The 16,335-nt window shown below is 47.7% G+C and overlaps 1 protein-coding gene across 2 annotated transcripts in view; it reads right to left on the reverse strand.

The window, feature by feature from the left end:
* Window positions 1-9,242: 9,242 nt before the first annotated feature.
* Susd4 (sushi domain containing 4) overlaps window positions 9,243-16,335 on the reverse strand; it is a 110,891-nt gene continuing 103,798 nt past the window's right edge. Inside the window, exons 6-9 of one of the 2 annotated variants that reach the window (XM_013015157.1) lie at window positions 13,836-14,027; window positions 12,283-12,427; window positions 10,437-10,819; window positions 9,243-9,510 (exon numbers count right to left, since the gene is read on the reverse strand). In XM_013015157.1, the coding sequence (XP_012870611.1) occupies window positions 9,482-9,510; window positions 10,437-10,819; window positions 12,283-12,427; window positions 13,836-14,027 (749 nt within the window). In that variant the 3' untranslated portion in view covers window positions 9,243-9,481. Of the gene's footprint in view, window positions 9,511-10,436; window positions 10,820-12,282; window positions 12,428-13,835; window positions 14,035-16,335 lie in introns of both variants that reach the window. The other variant, XM_013015158.1, reaches the window with a different exon arrangement.

The raw sequence follows: 16,335 nt of genomic DNA on the forward strand, positions 1-16,335 counted from the left end.
TTTTTCTTCCTTTCTTCCTCCCTCCCCTCTCCTTCCCTCCCTCCCCTCTCCTTCCCTCCCTTCTTCTATCCCTCCTTTCTTCCTTCCCTCCTTCTCTCCTTTCTTTCTTTTTCTCTTTCTTTCTTTCCCTCCCTCCCTCCCTCCCTCCCTTCCTTCCTTCCTTCCTTCCTTCCTTCCTTCCTTCCTTCCTTCCTTCCTTCCTTCCTTCTTTCTTTTTGTCAGTAGTGGGGCTTAAACTCAGAGCCTAGGTGGTGTCCCTGAGCTCATTTGCTCAAGGCTAGAACTCTACCACTTTGAACCACAGCTCCACTTCCCATTTTCAGGTGGTTAATTGGAGATAAGAGTCTCATTGACTTTCCGGCCCCGCTGATTTTGAACTGTGATCCTCAGATCTCAGCCCCCTGAGTAGCCAGGATTCCAGGTGTGAGCCACCAGGACCTGGCTTAGAAGTGATTATTCTTTTGAGATGAAATGTAACTAATGTAATGTAAAATAATACTCAGATGGTCAATATCTATTGACTGAGTTTTGAATAAGAAACCAGTTGTGTAATCCAAACCCTGGAAACTTTCCTCATGTCCTTTCCCAGTCAATTCCAGTTCTTGCTGGTGATCACGTCAGACACAGCCTTCCCCCTGGGCCATAGAAGAAAACACTGTGGGCACTGTGTGTGTGTGTGTGTGTGTGTATGCTTGGCTGCACTCCTGTTCCACACCTCTTCCCACACCTCCCCTCCTGGGTAAGCCAGGGTTGGGTGGGGGAGTTATTGTGTTGCTGTATGACAGTTCTCAGCTTTCAGATTACAACATTGACTATAGCTTTACACTTACACCTACCTCAGCCTGCTCCCAGGAACACAGAGGCTTCCAAAGCTCGGAAATCATACTTTGCCTCCCTTAGGCCCTATTATGCTCCTTGTTCCACCAGGGACTGGATTGGTCTCTGTAGAGACATTGGATGAAAGGAATGCCAGAATATCTGAACCAATGGGGGGATCCAGAAGCCCCCCTGTTCACTCCTTGTGCTATATCTGGGGAAACTGAGACCCAGAGAACTCAGCCAGGGTGGAAGGCATCTTTCTGACTCCCTGTTTCATTTTGTTCTTTGTTTAAATTATATGTTTTATCTTCTCTTGTTTGGATACTGGTGATTAAACCTAGCAGGTTGCACTTGCTAGGCAAGCACTTTGCCACTGAGCTACATCCCAGCCCTGTTTTATGCTCTTCTTGTGGTTCCCCAGTTCCTTTCAGAAGCACCTCGCTGCCCTGGCTGTGTGGTCCAGGAGAAGGGAAATCAGCAGAGGCCCAGACCAGTGGTGAGTGTACACAAGCGGTCTGAACTTGCTCCAGCACCCATCAGCCTTCAGAGAGGCTGGACTGCCTTGATAAGGCGAGGAGAGGGTGACATGTTTGGCAGGGACCCATCCTCCCTGCCCAGCCAGTGCAGGCGTCATACAGTAAAGTGCTGCTTTGGAGATTAGATGGGAGCCAGAATGCAGAACGGGTGCACACATACCTCAGTAGGCGCAGGAGGCTTGAGCTGGTGCACATGTCTACTATGGGACAGGCCAGCCTGGGCAGAGGGAGGAGGGCTCCTTATTCCTGTCTACTCCACCCTCTTCCTCATGTGACCTGCTCCCCCCCCCTTTCTTCTTTCAGGCCTCTCCTTCTCCAGCTTTCCCTTTTCATCCCATTCCTCCTCCCTTTTCCTTCCCCAAGCTGGACCATCCAGGTAGCAATGAATTGGGATTCCCAAGCTGGTCTTTGTGAATGCTGCTCTTCAGAAAGGTTTTGGGGGTGCTGGCTGGGTTCATGGCTTCTGCTTCTTCCTTTGCCTGCCTGAGAAGGGACACTGCAAACCGTGCCCACTTTGGGGCAGTCTTTGAGTGCTTGGGCAAAGGGGCCATGGGGACAACAGGAACTCTTTGAAAGTTTGAAGCTAATGGAAGGAAGAAGCCCAGTCATGCAGGTATCTGGAGGGGAGGAGTGAGGGCTGTGAGCGCCGTGCTTGTTGAGTGAATCTTGAGAGATGACATGGAAGGCAAGCTGCCACTGATCGTCAGAGCCTTGGCTCCTGGCTCAGGGACTCTGTGCACTCCATCAGCTCTGGTTCTCTAGTTTTCATGACTGCATATGGATCAGCAGTTCAAGAGCAGTGTGGACTACATGGCAAAACCCTATCTCGAACAACAAAACAAAAACCCAAACAGGACTGGAGGCACGGCTCAAGCAGTAGAGCACTTGCTAGCAAGCATGAAGTCCTCATGAAACCTCAATACAGTCAAAAAGTCACATTAATTTTATTACATTAACTATGATTTGTTTGTTTGGAACTTATAATTCAGGCCCATGGAATATTTGCCTACAACGCCATGGTTGTTGAAAGACTTGAGCTAGAAACATGAACTTGGCAGGCTCTGCAAACATTGGTCTTTATCACTGTTGTCCCAGCTTGTATTCTTAATGCTTGACTATCTGGAGACTGATAAAAATGACAGGTCTACAAGGGACCCATCTGAGACCATCTGCTTTCTCTCAGGAAGGTTTAGGTGAGGCAGGATGAGCCCAGAGTCTTAGGAGGGATGTGTGTGTGTCTTTTTTAAAGAAAAAGTATATAAAATTACAAGTACAAAGTCAATACAAAGATGGATATGTACACAGAATAAGAAAACACCAAAAATTACATATTACAAGAAAGTTGACAACCACACAGACATCCTAAAATCCCGGAAAACAAAGAATATTAGAAGTAATTACGAATCATCTGCTGCCGTGGATCTAGAATATTTTCATCCTTCATCTGTGGGCTGTATATTCTTTGATAGTTTCATAGAATGATAATTTTGAGTTTGCCTTTTACTATAGAGAGAATAAAAGGTAACTCTACTTTTCTGGCAAACATGATGATCTTAATTTGTGTGGTTTTTTTGGGTCCGGTCATGGGGCCTGAACTCTGGGCCTGGGCGCTGTCCCTCAGCTCTTCAGCTCAAGGCTAGCACTCTACCACTTGAGCCACCCAGCTTTTTTCTTTTTTCTTATGTGGTGCTGAGGAATTGAACCCAGGGCCTCATGCATGCAAGGCAAGTGCTCTACCACTGACCCAACTTCCCAGCCCCTCAATTTGTGTTTTTATCCTTGTCACTTTGAGAGCATGCATCTTTCATCTCTGTTAGGTGCGGATGATGCTGTGTCTGAGCTCCTGTATGAACAGGATAAAACAACCCCATTGTGTGCTGGGAGCTTGTTTTTGGGTGATTAGGACCAAGAGTTGAGGACAAGAACATGGTTTGGAGTTTATAAAACTGGAGATAGCCTCAGAAGTCACTAACAAAAAGGCAAACTGCTCTAAAACAGGGAAGTTATATGACTTCAGGCTTATTTTTGGGTTGGGGCATGCACTTGCGGCTGAGTCGCACTGTCTTATAGAGAAGGTGTGCAGGTATGGAAGATGCATACTTATAGCTTTGGAGGCAAAGACCTCAAAGCATTTAAATGTGGCTAACAGAAGAGCAGGGTAGAATTGCTGTATCATCTATGACAAGCCACTTGAGCAGATGGAAGAATTGGGTGATGTGACAGATAACCATCAACTGCCATATGTCATTGTGATATCAACTCCTTAGAATCTTGCTCAAAATATTATTCAACTCTGACTATCCTTAAGCATAATGACAACTGCCACTTTTGAACACTTATTCATGGAGTTAACATTGCATTGGGCACCTGATAGTTGCTGTCTTATTGAATCTCACAGCAAGCCTGTGAAGCAGGTAATACTCTCCCCAATTTGTGAATGAAGAGACTGAGGTTCAGAGAGGTTAATTAACAAATGCAAGCTTATACAGCCAGTGGGTGGTGGGGCTGGAATAGGAATGCAGGTTATCTCTTTCCAAAGTCTGTGTTCTTTCCCTTTGACTACCAACTAAATGACAGGGGACACTTGAAGGATAAGGACAGTTTATATGACCCTGTGATATCTACTCTGAATCCCAAATTCACACTTGTGTTTAGGAGGATGCCAATTTAAGCCTTAGGAGCCCAGGCTCTAGAATCAAGGTTTTTAACCTGGATGAGCAGATGTAAATCTTGTGCTCCATGGACTTAGATAAGAAACTATGTTAGTTTCTCATTACAGTATTACTAAGTTCTAGCTGAATTTAGCATTTCCATCACTTGCCATGTAGGCAGTAAACCACAATCATACCTAAATAAAGAAACGACAGCACATCACAATGTTTACAGAGACAGAGACCAGTGACTCACACCAGTAATCCTATCTACTCAGGAGGCTGAGATCTGAGGATGCCAGTTGGAAGCCAGCCTAGGCAGGAAAGTCCATGACACTCTTACCTCCACTTACGCACCAAAAAAGCTGGAAGTGGAGCTGTGGGTCACATGGTAGGGTGCTGGCTTTGAGCAAAAAAGCTTAGGGAGAGCACCCAGGCCTTGAGTTCAAGCTCTAGTACCAGCATGCACACACAAAAAGAACAGTGTTTACAGAATCTCCAAATACCACTTCTGTAACTCATGTGTTGGACCCACGGTAGATTTTGTTATTTAATGCCACACATTAAAAATAGCACAATTATGTTATATATTTGTTTTTAGAAGTGTTGTAATAATTGTGGTTCAATGTAATTAAATTGGTTTCACTTAATTTTAGGCACTTAGAAATATTATTCTGAGCAAGGCTCTAACGGCTTCACCGACTGCCAAAGGGTTCCGGATACAAAATGGTCCAGATGCTCAGCTCTGAGCATGAGTTCTGGAGCCAGATCCAGCCAGTATTATTTGCAAGTTAAAGCACATTAAGCAGGTTCCATAGCCAGGCTTCTCACTTCCCACCTTTAACAGGTGGCTGCATAATTCATTGTTGGATGTCAGGGTACAGTGGGCACTTTCCTGGCACTGTAGGATGTACCACCATGGACTCTGTTTTCTAGATAGCAACCCACTTCCAGTAGTGACAACCCAAACTTCTCCTCCAGACATTGCCACATGTCTCCAAGGAGCGGGGAGGGGGCAGGGTGGCCTCAGTAGTGAAGTGTACGGGGCAACACTAGAAGATTCCTTGGGGTTAACTGAGATAATAATGTGTGGGTACTGGAGCACTCAATCAGTGTTTGGTTTTAAAAAATCCATTCCTGTTAGATTAAGTTCTGAGTCATGGGGTCCAGGTATAGATCCACAAGAAAGGTCCTCTTGAACCATTGGTTCCCGTTATTATAGTAACTCGGATGGGGAGCCTGGAGTACCGGTCTGTGGTGAGCTCATACTGGGATGCAGAAGAGAGGACCTGCTTCATGACCTGAACAATGCGGGCAGAGAGATAAGCTTCAGATGGGCAGGAAAGATGGAAAGCAGCTAACCCAATCTCAGTTTCTTTAAGGCAAGAAGATCAAGGACAACAAGGAGCAAGTTCTTGGCTTCAAATATTTGTCATGGTTTCTCCTTTTATTCTAAGGCAAATACTTACCTCCATCACGTGACCCCTGGGCCTTTATGGGCTGGCCTTGTAGCCCCCAGCTCTCCCTACCCCATCTCCAACAACCCAACCACTCCATTTCTAAAATATACCATTCATCTCCCATTCTTCCTGTAGCCACAATGGCTTGGAACCCATGGATAGGCTCTCAGCCTGACAAGTTTGTGGCTTCCATTCAGGCAGCTGGGCCACGCACCTGCTGATTTAAAATGATGCATTGTGGACACCCAGGGACTGACTTCCAGCCCACTGTGGGATGGTGCAGTCACGGTCTGCTACGGCAGTTAACCACAACTTCATTGACGCACTCGATCTGTGTTAAGTTTTATGATTCAATACCACCATCCTCAATATTCTCCCTCCCTGACAAGCAACTGCTGCTCTCCGGGGCCCAGTATTTCCTGCTAGACCAGGCATCTTGACTGTGGACTTTCCCCTTTATCACCTTGGAAATGTATGGGTGTTAACTTTTATGCTTTAAATCCAAAATAGACAATAAAATTAGGAAAGACGGTTAGCGATAATCTACAGGGTTGCCTGTGATGATGAGCTGAGTCCTTCAGAGTCCTTGGGGGTGGGGGGGTGGCATTTCTAGAGGTTGTCCTGTCCTCCTGAGCAGAACTTTCCATAGCATACAGGCCAGGGCTGCGCTGAGAAGGAGGGCAAAGACCTGATGAGGACCTGTGAAGAGAAGTCCAGGAGGTCAGGAATAGCTGTCAGTCTATCTGCTCAGGATAACCCCTAAAAGCTTCGCCTCGAGCTTCACTTGGAGGGTGATAGGATGCAGGTGGGTCAAAGGTGACTGGGTGTACAGGGCGGAGTTAATCACACACCTAGCAGTCTCCCTACCACTCATAAGGGAGACAGTAGCTTCCGGGAATCAGATATTTACCATGAGCTGGTATGTGACTTCCCTAGGCCGTCATTCTCCTGCAGTCCTTCCTCAAGGCAGAGATAAACCATCTCTAACTTCTGCATGAAGAAATCAAGGTCCAGAGAAGTAACTTTTCTGACTGCACAGCCAGGAAACAGAGGAGACAAGTTGGGAAGCGAGGTAGCATTCTCTTCTGAAGCCTCAGCTCTTCCATGATGCGGTGCTGCCTCTGTGGGAAGCAGCTGGAGATGGGGCTGCCCTAAGGGTGGGGGTGGGGGCTGCCTGCTGGGTACTGAGGGAGGGAGAAAGGGTGCAGAAGCCATTGAACATAGGGCCCCAGAATCCTCTGCGTTTCACAATCCTGGGCCTGACGTGTGTCTGACAGCTGCAGGAATACGAACAAGGCAGCCTTTGGCCCTGTGCCAGCTGCTGGATTGGGTGTAATTAGGTGGGAAAAGATCCAGAAGATTCCACACCAGTAAGCCACACCCTTGCAATTAAGAGAAGCTACATGGAAATGAAGTGTGAAGATGTCCATGACCATTACTGTGTTCATGATGGGGAGAAATCAGCCAGAAACTCATGCTTGTGGTTCTGTGGGAGCAACACTTCAGTGACCCTCCTGTTGGCCTTTACCTCAGGCACGCTCTTGGGGGATGGCCCTTGGCCCTCCCCAAGGTGAAGCTGGACACGATTCTCCGTTACACTGCTAGAATACCGATTCACCACGTGCCAGGTCTGTGTTCGCAATGAGATGGCAGGAGGGGGGGGGTGATTCTTCATCTCTTACACTCAAGAGGGATGTTGAAAAGAAATGAGTCTGAATCAACATGCTTAGAATACCACGAAGATTCTTCCTGCCACATACACTCATTACAGTGACGAAAAATCACCATTGAGTTTGTGATACGCTCACAACGCAGGGGAATCCTGGGGACGTGGTTGGGAATTGATGCTGCAGGCGAGCAGGCCTCGCCTTCATGCCTGCAAGATGCCCGTGGCACTGTGGTACCTGTTTCCACAGGGGCTGGGGCTGGAGGCAGTCCTGAGTGTGGTCTGCAGGTGAGTGCTGCCTGCTGCTGAAACATTTCCTGCAAGGAGGACGGGACCGCCCCAGACATAGTCCCCAACTCCTACCTCTTCTGGCCATGAAAAATGATACACAAACCTGTATTGGGCATGGGAGAAAGGAGAGGTGTGGGAGTGATGAAGAGCGGAAGTCTGGTTCCTTGGGGAGGATGCAATATGGCAGACTCCAGGCACCCATACCCTCAGGGCAAGTGATGGTTTACCCACAGACCTCTGTAAACACCAGCTCCTTGGAGAAGACGCAGCTGGTGATGGCGAAGTTGCACCAGGGGCAGTGTGAGGCTGTCACTCAAGCCATGTATCATTTCCCAGTGCGGTACCCACATGCTTAGCACTCGTTACTGCTGGTGGCAGAGCAGCCTGAGGACGGTTGCTCCCGGGGAGTGGAGACGCCAGCCTTTCCCATGTGGTGTCTCACTTGGCCTGATGCTCGTTATCTTTTACCTTCTATTTCCATCGCCCGAGATCACTGCCACCCACTTCCGGCCCACCCGCCTGGCTCTACTCCACTATGAAAGTCACACTTCAAGCTGTCATTTTCTTTTTAATTTTTAATCAGTCTGTGTCAAGAAAAAAAAAGGACTCGATCAAGCTTCCAGCTCTTACTGCTCTGTCAGCACAGCAATTTTATGGATCAGAGTTTTGTTTATGTTAGTCTAAGACCCAGAGGAGGAAAGGAAGAGACACTTCCAGACTCAGAACATTTTTTTAAGTCAGTCTATTTCTTAGGATCAACACTTAGTAGATGTCATGAGACACTGGTGGGAATGTGGGATGGTCAGGCAGCAGAGGTATGAAAGCAAGAAGGGACAGTGGTTGGGGGGTGTGTGTGTGTGTGTGTGTGTGTGTGTGTGTGTGTGTGTGTGTGTGTGTGTAGTGTGTGTGTGTACATGTGCGTGCCAATACTGGAGCTTGAACTCGAGGCCTGGGTGCTGTCCCTTAGCTGGCTCTCTACCACTGGGAGATAAGAATCTCACAGATTTTCCTGCATAGGCTGGCTTCAAATATGATCCTCAGGTCTCAGTGTCTTGAGTACATAGGATCACAGGCATGAGCCACTGGTGCCCAGTTTACATTCACACTTTCTTTGGAGGCAGAATATGTTTACAGAAACAATTTCTATTTGGAAAATAAAAGCAGTTAAATTTTGGAGTATGGGTAACATAATAGTCATCCAGAAAGGGATGCCTGATTCAGACAAATTGTTAAGTGGATTCTTATTTCAGTGTCCAAACCAAACATCTTCACAAGATGCATTCGAACACATCCCCACCATGTGCAAGGTCATAGGACTTAATCACACACCATGGTCCACATGGCATACCATGAACACAAATGCTGATGCTACGTCACCAGAAGACAGCACAGGGTACGTGTGAGCTCTACTCTTTGAAGACATTTCCAGAAGGCAGACGGAGTCCTTTTTCCTTTCCTCTGTTACTGGAACTGTCATATCCTGCCTTGAGTGGAGTTATCCAGATGGAGGAAGATGGTCTGAATGTCACATGAGAGCCTTTCCTTGGGAGCCAGGTTCTTTCTGAGAGGGTGCGGGGAGGTAGGGCAGAAGTAGGTTCTGCTCCTTGCCTGCAGCTCAGCAGGGACCTTTTGCAGAGACCGACCCATCCGAATCCGATGTCCCCAGACAGTTTGAAGCAGATTTTAGAAGCTATTTTACATCATGTGTGACATGCTTTTGGAAGAGCAAGGAGTACTCACAACAAAAGTCAGTGGGATGTGGGGGGAAACTGTCCCCCATCACATGGTATGAGACATCACACACCATCCTCCAGGGAGGCGCCCGGGCACCCCCTCTGCCCTTCATCCCCACTGGTCTTGGTAAACCCTGGAGTCTCACTTAAAAGCAGTGCACCTGCAGTTTGTCAGACTCACTGTTACACTGGCGATGTATGATGGGCATCACTGTGCCCATGTAGATAAATTAGAAAACAACCTTCTCCAACTCCTCAAGCGCTGTCCTTCAGTGGCCTCACTCCAAGGTTTTAAGGTTCTTTGCCCCAAAGGAATTTCACCTGGTTAGGGATCTTCTTCCATCAGAGGAATCTCTGTAAAAGAACAGTTGTTTGTTTTTTTAACTTAGTACAATCCTAACACACCAGAATTTGCAACTCTGAGCTGTACTAGACTATAATTCCAGAGCTTAGTGATGAGAATAAAAGATTAAGTTGGGGGGAAAATCAAATAAACCAACTCCCCCACAGGACATCTATATGTTGACCAACAATTATGACCTGATTCTCAGGTTCTCAGGTCATAAAACATAAAATGTTAGATTTTTAGGACAGGCCTAAGAGTTAGGAATGCACATGCCGAGAGGCAGCGTGGCGGGCAGGCAAGGGACTCTGGGACTACTGACATTTACAGTGGATAGAAGCAAAGATTCCTGTTCTCATTAACAAAGCTACACTGGGGCTTTCCTCCCGTGGGAAACAGAGCCTTGAAGAATCAGATGTATTTTTCTCCTCTTTTACCAGGAGTTACATCCTTTCTCTGCAAACAGGTACAACTATACCTTTTTCTTCCTATAGGGAAATTCTGCACACTGAATTGCTCTGGGTTGGGATGTGGCTGGGCCCTGGTACACATGTGCAGACGACTTCTCCTTGCCTGTGTGTGATCCTGCTCTGGAGTCCCATCTTGCAGAAGTCCTTCCCAATTATAGGAAGAAGAGAAACCTCCTGTGTCATACAGAGGCTATGACAACAAAGTACAGGCCACCATAGCCTTTCAACTCGGGATGGCTCAGTGCTCTTTTGGGTCTTCTGAAATGTCTATTAATGGGCTTATTAATCCAGAAATAATTATTCCTTACAGCAATTGGCCATGCCCATGGCTGCTACAGATAGAGCAAGAAGCACTGGGAGCTGAGGGAGAAGTCAGGAGATGGAAGCAGCCCTGTGCTGCAAAGAGGGCTGAGTACAGGCAAGGAAGTAGGGTGCAGAGGCTGTGTCTAGCCTGGCAAAACACTCACCATCTGCAATGTCGATGCCTGGGCTGGTGGATGCCACCTCCCCCGCGGTGTTACCAATTGTGTCAGGGTTGTCAGAGCTGGGGCAGCTGCCCCCTTGGCACATGGGAGGTGAATATAGACTCTGGAGCAGCTCAGAAGAGCCCGAGGTGCTGTCACAGGTTTCTGACTCCCCTGGGCCTGTGTCCGTATCCCCAGGGCCGGGGTATGCTGGGGGGCTCTGGTCGTCCACAGGTAAGGGGCAGCCCTGGCCCACGGAAGTCAGGTATCCAGGGCCTAAGGCACTCAAGCCGCCACTCACAGCCTCGTCATAGGATGGGAGCATGACGGGCACGCCGTCCACTACCACGAAGTCGGGGTCGCTGCTGGAACTCCTGGGAGGGCCCCTGTGCAGGGAAACAGTGTGAACAAGTCAGCGCACCACTCCAGGGAGGCGGCTCCCAGTGCTGGCCTCTGCATCAGGAGGTCCCTGGACCCATGATGGGGTTGCTAGCATGGGGGTATTCCAGCCTCATTTCTGGGTCTACTCAGGTGAATGTGCCATGCTGCAGAGACAGGGCATTTTAGTCTTGTTCTTCACTTATCCCCTAAGCCACAAGTATGCCTCTCAACTCCCACACACCCCAACAGAAAACATCGCCATGGTGTCTTCTCTAATGGGACCCAGAAGACAAAAATCAGCCCTGATCTTGACCTTGAAAACCTACCACTGACTGGAGTAGGTAAGACCCACTTCCCCTAAACAATTGAGAATAAATAGAAAATGGAAAGACATGAAAGATTAAGAATAGCAGGTTTCGAGAACATTCTGTAAACCTCTTAATATTTAGTTGATATCCTAGAAGCTTCTTCTAGGCATAGGTAGAAAACAGCTCTGTAGGCCATTTTAAAGTACTCTGATGCACTATCAATCACAGCTATGCCTTCTAGCTCTTTGTAATCCCCTGGCTGCCTGGAGATACTGTAATTGTTCAGTGATAGTACATGGTCCCTTGATTAATAAATAATAATGCTGGAGAGAGAGACAGAGAGAGAGAGTGCATCAAGGGTAGATTTGAGAAGAAGGAAGGTGTTCTGGAACTTCAGCAAGAGTTTGGCTTGATAGGGTGCCTCATCTCTGGGTCTGGGAAGGGTTGAAGGTGTGACCATGTGGGGCTCCTATCGTCAGGCAAAGGAGAAAAGTGCTAAGTGAGGTGAGGTGTTCTCAGATGTGAGGCACAGGGGAAGGGGTGGATGCTGTCTCCCGCAAGGTGACAATTCTCTCCTTGCTCACACACCCGGGAGGTGTGAGAGACACTGGGCCTTGCTGGAAGGAAGAGAGAAGTAGTCAATTCAAAAACCCTCCTCATCTCCTAAGCAGGGAAGGTACACGTAATTCTGGGGACTAGAATGTCCCTGCAAGAGAAAAAGCAAATTCCTGTGCTAAGGCATTAGATCTCAAACAGTAATGGTGACTGACAATGCCTTCCACTGGTGCGGCTTAGATCCAATTTTCAGGCAGATTCTCAGCAGCCTTTTCTTGGTTCCAACGCAGGAGTGGGAGATATCCCATTGCACCCACTGGCTGCCCTCTTATGTCACACACAACCTGACCTTATCTCTTTTTTAGGTGTGTGTATGTCTCATCTTCCAGGGTAACATGCAAGTAGACCGCCCCCCACCCTCGGAGGGGTGCCCTTGGTGGGGCAGCACACAGCCTTGTTATCCCTGACTTGCCCAGGCCCCATAGTGCCTTGTCTCATAATGGTCTGCTGGGAAAAAAGGGCAAAGGGGCTTTCGCCACGTGGTTTTCTCTCTCCTGCTGCCCCAGAGTACTTTGTACTCATCGCCTCCTCTCTATTGCACTGACCTGGTGGGGAAGTGGGCCTTGAACTTAGTCTGGAACATCCTGGCCAGGATGACAAGCAAGAGGACCAGCAGCACGCTGGTGGCCGTGAATGCCACGATCTTCCATGTAGTTAGGAGAGTCTCGTGGGTGCTGGGCCATGTTTGCTCTGTGGTAAGAGGGAACAAAGCCATATATGAGACTCCCCAACTGTAGCACTTGCTGAGGCCCCCTCCAAGTTCCTTTTCTGGAATCTTCTGGCACATGAAACATCTACGGTCTGCCACCTGGTCCCAGTAGCTCAATGGAGACAACACATACCTGATATGCCTCCTGAATTACATTCGTATCTTTGGGACACCAAAACCCATCTCCAGCTTGGATTCTGCTAGGTTGAAGACAGACCTGCACATTCATATGCCAGACCACGTGCAAAAGCCTGGCACCAGCCTAATGAATGTGCTTTGCTTCTTGGACAGAGAGACTGAAGAAGTTATCTTGAGCTAGACCAAGGGCTAAGGAAATGGAAGCTGGGCTAAGACTCTGGTGATAATCTATGACATGTTGCTGGCTTGGCAAAGGAAGGTGGGGTGAAGCAAAGAAGAGGAAGACTGAGAGGACACAGCTTTTCCTTAGTTCTCACTCCATCACCTCTGACCATCAGGTGTCTGCCAGGTAAGGGGCAGTAGCGCAGACATTTCCAGAACAGATTCCTGTCCTTTTGTATAAGTTTCCCTGCCTCCTACCTTCTCCTCCAACCTTCTCTCTCCCCTCATCATGCTCAGGGGGTCATCTTCAGACTATACTTTTCTCCTCTCTGGCTCACATAACCATCTGTGAACCTCCAGCTACCCAGCATTAGTAAACACTTCTCTCCCATGCTGTGTTCAGAGGAGTAGTAGGCAGACATCATTAACTGCTCCAGGCTGAGGCTATGGCCTTGGACTAGAAAACACTGGGGGGAGTGGGAAGGAGGGGGAAGGGCAGGAGACCGTGGGTATGTGTGGTGCCCAGGCCTCCATATGATAGGGTCATTACTAGGTGTGCTGAGATCAGCAGCAAAGTGGAATTATAAGTAATCTGTTACTATTAGCAAGCAATGGAACTTGCAAATGGTCTTCATTTGTGTAAGTGAGAGCAGAACAGAACATCATTTGCATTTCGTTCTGCATTCTTCAGTAGGGGGTATAAAGGTGGAGTCAAGCATTGCTTGGGTTCCAGAGCAATATGCATACTTAGAGTGATACCCATGGGTATCCTTGCCAGTGGAAGAGTTGAGGCTGGGAGAATTAAGACTGGGTAAAGAGGCTGAGATTCTGCCAAAGCTGCCAGGGGCTAGAGATCCTGTTTGGAGGGTGGATGGAGTTTTAGTCTAGAAATGGGTGGCTTCATAGGCCCCAAACTGGGCCTAGAATCATCTGGCAGAGTCCAGCCTTAGCTCCACATTGCCACAATAATATCTTTCTACAGCCTTTTCTTGATGCTGGGTGTGGGAATGAGATGGATGCAGCCCAGGACATAGGCGGACCAAAGCGGGCAGGCAGCTAGTGATGGGCGGTAAGCCTCCCACACCTCACCTGATTTGATGCAGTAGACTTGGTAGGAAGGAAACCACTCTCCATACTGGCAGGTGATATACTTGTAGTCACTGGTGAGGCTGTATCCAGGATCACAGTAGAACTCCACCACCGTTCCGTGGTTGTATCGCTCACAAGGCCGCGGGTGGCAGATGAAATCTCCGTGACTTACCATTGGAGGTAGTGGACAGACTTGGGCAGTGGGGGGAAATAAAAGTGTGAGAACCACAGACTCTCTTTTTCTGTGTCCTTCGCACACACCACACACACACACACACACACACACACACACACAGAGTTAAAGATGTACTTATAGGTAAATTGCCTTTCAGAGAAACAGATATTGCCTCTTTGGTATGCTCCCATAAGGTCAATCAACGAAAGCCTGCTAGAATATTCTGAGCATGTGCAGTGGTCACATGATGTTGTAAAGTCCATCGTATAAGATGGGCTCACTTTACAATTCAAACAGCATGCCTATGTAATAGTATTAAGCTGCTCTATTAATAATGCATGCTATTATGTGTCAGACAACCTAGTAAATAAAATTAAGATATTTACAAATAAAATCTTTCCTGAAAGGTACAGCAATGCCAACTCTGTTTCTGTGAGCACAGTAGTTATTTGAGACTCTTCAAAACATGGGGCTGTGGCCCTCCTTAGTCTCCCAGAGTCCTGCTGGGGTTTGGCCAAAGAACAATACTGAATGATTTTTGCTCTTCTTTTGGAACCAGGCCATGAACTCCCATTCACAGGCACAGTAGACCAACAGGGACCAGGGGTTTGGAGCCAAGGGTTCTGGGCTGGCCTCTGCCACCAACACACTGTGTGACCCGGAAATTGGACACTTTGTAAGTCTTGATTCCCTCCTCTGTGAGGTAGAAGCCTATTTGGATCTAGATTTTGTCTGGGAGGCTTTCTGACTAATATTCCCTGTTGTCAGAGGGAGAAAACTGTTATAATCTTGAGATTGCATTTCTAGGCTGAAATATAAGAATAGCTCCAACTCCTGAAATGGAAAGACCTCATTCAGCTCATGCCACAAGAGCTCTCTTCCCTGGAGAAGAACTCACAAGTAAATGGCCACGTACACATTTGTCAGGAAACAATCTGCGAATCTTACCCATTTCAGATTTAAGTCCACACTACTGAGACCTCAGTAGTAGTAGACCAAAACAAACCCTAAAAAGAGACAACTGTGTGTGTGTGTGTGTATGTGTGTGTGCTGGGGGGGGGGTGGTCCTGGGGCTTGAACTCAGGCCCTGAGCTTTTTGCTCATGGCTAGCACTGTACCACTTGAGCCATTTCTGGCTTTTTGACAGTTAATTTTTGGTGGTTAAAGATCATGAGTTAAGAGTCTCATGGACTTTCTTGTCCAGACTGGCTTTGAGTCATGATTCTCATATTTCAGCCTCCTGAGTAGCTAGGATTAAAGGAGTGAGCCATGGGTACTTGGCAAGAGCAAACTTCTGACCTTCTCTCAGAAAGTAACTAAATATATTAACTAGTGTACAACCTGAGACACCACCTACCACACACAGGCAGTTAGTACTACACTGGCAGCCTGAGTCCATTGAGGCTACGTAACTAGACAGCCTCTTGATAGAGTTGTCCCAAGCCATGCCACCTGATGCTCCTCCCCTGATCCCTCTAATGAATGCAACGCTGAAATGCATATCTGCTTGGCTCTTAAAGCTAGGGAGTCTCAGGAAACTATAGAGGGAAAGGGAGCTGAAGCATGTGTTCCACACAGTGAACTTCCACTGCACTGCTCACCAGCTGAGCAAGTGCTTTCTTATCTCTGAGCTTCCACCTCCTCATGTAACACAAGAGTCTCTGCGAGCTGTCTTCAGGAATGCTGCTAAGGGAAAGGCCTTCGTTCAGAGCCCACATATTGCAGTGGGGAGGCCAGAACCTGAGCATCGAGAGAGAGGAAAGGGTTCTAGGCTGTTTTGGCTTCCATGGAAGGGCAGAAAAGCCAACAGGGGCATCTCAAAATCAGCAACAGCAGGAGGTGACTTCCACCCCTGTAGTTAGAAATGCTATGTCATGTCCCAGAGTCAGCTAAGGGGAGATTTCAACTCTGAGCACTAACATGTAAAGATAACTGTGAGGAGACAGAGGCATTAACTTGCTTGGCTGTAGTGATGTCACTATGTGTATGCATATCAAAACATTGTGTTGTATACATAGAATATATAAAACTTGGATGAAAGAATATAGAGAGAGCATCAAGCTCTCCTGCTAGCAGGCTCTCCCAGCAAGTCTCTGAACTGTTTCCAAGGGCCAGAAAACAGCATGAAAGAGGTGCAGTATAAGTGTGCAAGTTTGTTATCAGAAGCACTTGCTACTTGGCCTGAAGAGCAAAAGACTGTTCAAATCACTGAATTATCCCTAGGCAAATGGTCCTGTGATTTGCTAAAGCATCTCTACACTCTTCATTTAAAGAGGCAAAGGGAGGCTTGAGAGAGGGTGGGTGGAATCGTCCAAATTTGGGTTC

The sequence above is a fragment of the Dipodomys ordii genome, unplaced genomic scaffold (genome assembly GCF_000151885.1).
Source record: "Dipodomys ordii isolate 6190 unplaced genomic scaffold, Dord_2.0 Scaffold26, whole genome shotgun sequence".
NCBI lineage: Eukaryota > Metazoa > Chordata > Mammalia > Rodentia > Heteromyidae > Dipodomys > Dipodomys ordii.